The following is a 5,627-nucleotide window of genomic DNA, read 5'->3' as shown; positions in this document are numbered from 1 at the left end:
GACTAATCAAAAAGACAAAAATCATATATGGTAACAACTATATGCATATCTGAATCAGAAAAAAAAAATAATACAAAAGAATTAAGAGAGAGAGAGAGAGAGAGAGAGAGAGAGAGAGAGAGAGAGAGAGAGAGAGAGAGAGAGAGAGAGAGAGCTGTAATGAGGCCACGATTCCCTGTATCTATTAGCAAAGACAGTCTATGATACACAAGAGACAATAAAAACAGACGAAGGAACAGTATTTACCTCCTGTGCACCTGGGGTTCATAATGAATGCTGTATAGAAATTTGACTTTTAATAATAATAATAATAATAATAATAATAATAATAATAATAATAATGATAATAATAATAACGATAATAATAATAACAATAATATTGTTATTAATGATAATAATAATAACAACAACAACAACAACAACAATAATAATAATAGTAATAATAATAATAATAACAATAATATTGTTATTAATAATAATAATAACAACAACAACAACAACAACAACAATAATAGTAATAATAATAATAATAATAATAATAATAATAATAATAATAATATTGTTATTAATGATAACAACAACAACAACAATAATAATAATAATAATAATAATAATAATAATAGTAATAATAATAATAACAATAATATTGTTATTAATGATAATAATAACAACAACAACAATAATAATAATAATAATAATAATAATAATAATATTGTTATTAATGATAGTAATAATAACAACAACAACAACAACAACAATAATAATAATAATAATAATAATAATAATAATAATAATAATAATAATAATAATAATAATAATATCTACCGTGAAATTTAGTCATTTTCAGCCCCGCATCACCAGCAGGAAACCCACAATCGATCCCCGCGGGGAGCTAGGCAATGGTTGCACAAAGTGAGTCATAAAGGTATCAGTTGTTAGAGCCTCCCATTAGACTTACATCAATTATCCTAATTGTTACGATGCCATTTGTGAAATTAAATCAATCATTTCATCATGATGACCCATGATTTTTTAAAAGCAAAAAGCGTCAGCGTTCTCTTGCTTGAGGGTACACTCAGGCACACTTTTCTATCTGGTTTCTCTTCCTTGTTTTGTTAAAGTTTATATTTATTTTACCTCATTTCCTTTCCTCACTGGGCTATTTTCCCTGTTGGGATCTTTAGGCTTATAGCATCCTGATTTTCCAACTAGGGTTTTAGCTTAGTAAATAATAATAATAATAATAATAATAATAATAATAATAATAATAATAATAATAATTACCTTACGAGCCTCTTCCAATACGGTGAACAGGTCTTCCACTGGAGGGCCTCCCGTCGAATTTTCGAAGCCCCCGCTGGGCCTTGCCTCAAACGCACCGAATCCCCACGGAGCATTTAGTTGTTTCATCCCCTGGGGAAGAAATAAATGTAAGGAAGACGAGGAAAGAGTTGAACAGCTGGAGACCTTTTAGTATCAACAGTATTGGAGGCATTAGAATGTCATATATTTCTTATAGTTCTTTTTTCTTTTTGGGTTTTCAGGGAGTGTTTATTAAGTAGAGTTGCGAGCCCTTTGTCCTGTTACACTGATGTTTAAGAGTTTATTGTGCCATAAGCCATTGCCCTTTATTGCCGTCACCCTTTCAAGCAATGACCAGACCCAACGTTGTTTAAATGTACTGATGAAACGACAAAATACAAATGTATGCAAGTGGTTCAGCGGTTAGGATGCTCGAGGTAATTGCGTTAGGTCTCTGGACAGTTCGATACCAAAGTTTAAACCAAGCCCTGAATTGAATACGCTCGTGATAATAATAATAATAATAATAATAATAATAATGATAATAATAATAATAATAATAATAATAATAATAATAAGGGTGAATGTAGTTCGTTAGGAAAAGGTAAGCAAAAACGGTGGTTTAAGGGGAATCGCAGGTAAGGATATGACTCCTAGGTTAGGTTAGGTGGTACTCTTGTTTATTTATAAAATGTAGTTTTTCAGTCTGTGCTCATGAACAACAAAGGCTCCATAGTAACAACAACAATAATAATCCTCTATGTGTCAGTTTAAACATTATTCTTTCACTTCAACAATTCCCGTCTAATATAATTACCATTTGCCAAATTGTCGGTTAATGCATTTTTCTAAAGTAACAGCATGATGAATTTCTGATTCAATAATTATAAACGAGAGAGAAAGAGAAAGGCGTATCCAGAAGACATCATGATTAGCTCCATGCTACGATAATCACGAAAACGAATAAGCTCTTCCTCTTCATTCCACGTTCGCTTATCGCCAGAAACATGACTGAATCGTAATTCTGAATTCTTCATGAAGACAGTCTGACACCCATTGGTGGGGAAGTTCATTGATGCCAAACTTACTATTGTAAATCTGTTACTGAATTTACAATGTTCAATATCTTGTCTTAAACGGTATCTACAAACAATCTCAGTTCCGCCATTGACATTGTTGAATATTCTTTCATATCATATCTAAAACAAACTGATCCTGTTATGCCCTGCAAATGATATCCTGTGTGTAGAGAACGGCACTTTATTCTGTGATTCCGCTGAGGCCAAAGTAGCCATAATAACAAGTACAGTATTGATTACACGGAATTGCCCTGTACGAGGTATGTAATGTCTCCTGTGAATATTCTGCCTCTATTTGTTCCTGTTATTTACTACTCTATTTTTCCAGAGTTATACATCAAATTAAGTTGTTTTATCTGTAGTTTGGTATGTCTCTGAGCCACTTTATTCTATGCTTTACGTTATATGAAATCTACCTGTATACTATATATCCTCGCTTGATTAGAAAGTAGCTTTTCTGCACCCCTCCTTGTAAATGTGTGAGTGCTTTAAATAATAATAATAATAATAATAATAATAATAATAATAATAATAATAATAATAATAATAATAATAATAATAATAATAATAATGTGCATTAAGTATAGGATTTTTTCATTGTAGACTATCGCAATAGTCTATTGGATATAAAAACTCCTTTTAGGAATGCCCTCACCAGCCTCCCTCACCATTTGCCACTTTGGCGCGGTACGTAACGTCCTAGGGAGTTGATGTTACAATTAGTAATTAAAGAGAAAACAGTCCGCAAGAAGTGACCATTTAAAAAAAAAAAAAACAATATTTAAGACCGACACAACATCAAAAGCAGTTGAATCTAAAGCTGATAATATTAACTGGCAACTTAGCATCCAGTCACGTCTGAAACATGTTCATCACTGTTCCCAAGTCTTGTTCCTTTGTCTGCGATTTACGAGCCTTAATGATTCCAAATTCTCGTAGTGTAGGGACCGAGGTCCTTAATGTTCTTTATGGCTATATATCAAAACAATAACAATAACCATTTGCATCACTTAGATCTATATTTATGATTCAAATTCTTGTTGTCTTTATAAAATAAACTGATGTGAAGAATATTATGAGGTACGTCAGTTAGATGATGATAGGAATGCCATGAAAGTGAATTGAAATTACATAAACGGGATAAAAAAGATTTTTTTTTCTTTTTTTTTTGTCGTATCGTAAAGAAGAGGTGACACCCATTTCGGTGATTTTGCGAACGATAAAATAGAATAGAATATAACATAATGGAGAGACTTTCATCAATCTCCTTATCGGCAGTCTTACTACTAAACACGTTTGCTTTTATTTATGAGGAGAGAAATTATGAGAATAACTGATATAGACATCATTATCATTCACACTTTTTACAGCCTTATTGACCAGAAATTACCGGGTTAGGTGATGCAATAATAAGAATATTTCTGGAATTAAAGTATTTACAGTGTAGAAAAAAACACAGGATGCGTAAAAAATGGCTTTAATGCCTACTGTTTTAGCAGCATTATTTATATAAGTATTGCACATGTGAAAATACCTCATCGCAAAAAAAATAAAAACATAAAAAAAAAGTATGGACATATCCATATCAATTTCATTAAAATTTAACTTACCTGGTAAACTGAGTCTGACGGCTGAGTGCCATCGGTCATGATTACTACAGAGCAGTCAGGCCCAGAGGTTTCTGCAATCACTGCCCTGAGGGCTTCGAACATTTCACCTTGTAGAAGATCGTTTGTTCCTGCAATGTAATGATATAAATAAGATTTACTGAGTGATAAGTAAGGTGGCCGATGTGGTAACCCCCCTGACTGGTGAACGCCAGACTGGGGTTCGAGTCCCGTTCAAACTCGTTAGTTTCTTTGATCCTTGCAACCTCACCATCCTTGTGAGATAAGGATGGGGGGTTTGGAGGAGCCTATAGGTCTATCTGCTAAATCAGCCACTGCCTGGCCCCCCTTGATAATAGCTTGGGTGGAGAGGGGGCTTGGGCAATGCTCATATGTATATACGGTCAGTGGCATTGTCTTACTCGATAGGGCAATGTCACTGTCCCTTGTCCCCTGCCCTTCATGAGCAACCTTTAAACCTTATGATTTATATAGAATAGGCCTATATACTATATTATGTGGCTTTCATGCGTCTGTTTCTGATGTTTTCTGCAAAACTTTAGAAATGTGCAAAAGCTGGATATTACAAATCTGGTAAAATTACTCAAAAGAAGTTTAAGAGGTTATGAATTTACTTCTCTAGCTGTATTAGGTTGAATGGCTCTCTCGTATGTTGACATAAAAGAGAACGAATAACATGATAAGCTGGAACTGACAAATGTCAATATTTCAATAGAAACACTTATAAGAGAATTAAAAAACAAATACAGAGTACCCTTATGAGAATTTAAATTTTCCTGAGCGTCAATGATTAAAAGCCAAAACAATTGTAAATAATGACTGCTTAATTCACCAAAATGATATTACATATTATTTTATATTTTATATTTTTGCTTGAATTCAAACCAGAGCCACTAGCCCTCGCAGGAGAGAGGTATATTAGTAAACTTGCTAGATAAATATCTATCTGTATAACAACTTGCCTGATGATTTTGGTAGGATTGGCCGGTACCCAGTAGACATTTGCAACGTAAGTAGAAACATGGAGAAAATAATGCGTTTCATATTTCTTTCTTGCCTGCTTTCTCTTGACTTCAAGTTGAACTTTGGGAGACCTGAAATTTATTTTGAAAGTAGTTTTATATTTTTTTTTTCTTAGTTATAAATTGATTATGATCCTTAGTTGATAATCTTGTAAATTTTGATTGATAAAGGTATTGTTATAAACATATTTAAGGGTTGTGTTGACCTATTGGATAGGTCCCTGTTTGGCGATCTGTCGGACTGGGGTTCGAGTCACGCTCAAGCTCGATAGTGTCTTATAGGCTCTGCAACATAACCCTCCTTGTGAGCTAAGGAGGGGTGGTGTTGGGGGAGCCTATAGGTCTACATGCTGAGTCATCAGATCGTAATGTAATATATGTTCAGTCTCTATGGCAAGGACGTTGTCAGTGTCCCTTGCCTCTGCCATTCATGAGCGACCTTTAAACCTTTCGTATATTTATAGCTCACGTGACCTGTGTAAAAAAAAAAATATTCACTACGTAATAGAAACAAAAGAATAATGTTACCAAAATAAGTTGTCTTTACAAAAAGACAACAATCGTAACTATTATATAAGTTTTTAAGAATTAAAGTA

General features: G+C 33.3%; 1 protein-coding gene across 1 annotated transcript in view; it reads right to left on the bottom strand.

The window, feature by feature from the left end:
- The window catches only part of LOC137653905 (ionotropic receptor 21a-like), a 49,168-nt gene that overhangs the window by 36,953 nt on the left and 6,588 nt on the right, over positions 1 to 5,627 (bottom strand). The window contains exons 3-4 of the mRNA XM_068387533.1: positions 3,992 to 4,119; positions 1,290 to 1,413 (exon numbers count right to left, since the gene is read on the bottom strand). Of these exons, the coding sequence (XP_068243634.1) occupies positions 1,290 to 1,413; positions 3,992 to 4,119 (252 nt within the window). The remainder of the gene's footprint in view (positions 1 to 1,289; positions 1,414 to 3,991; positions 4,120 to 5,627) is intronic.

This window comes from Palaemon carinicauda, chromosome 15 (genome assembly GCF_036898095.1).
Source record: "Palaemon carinicauda isolate YSFRI2023 chromosome 15, ASM3689809v2, whole genome shotgun sequence".
In the NCBI taxonomy this organism is placed as follows: domain Eukaryota; kingdom Metazoa; phylum Arthropoda; class Malacostraca; order Decapoda; family Palaemonidae; genus Palaemon; species Palaemon carinicauda.
Note: the sequence above shows the minus strand (reverse complement) of the source record. Positions and strands in the feature narration are given on the sequence as shown.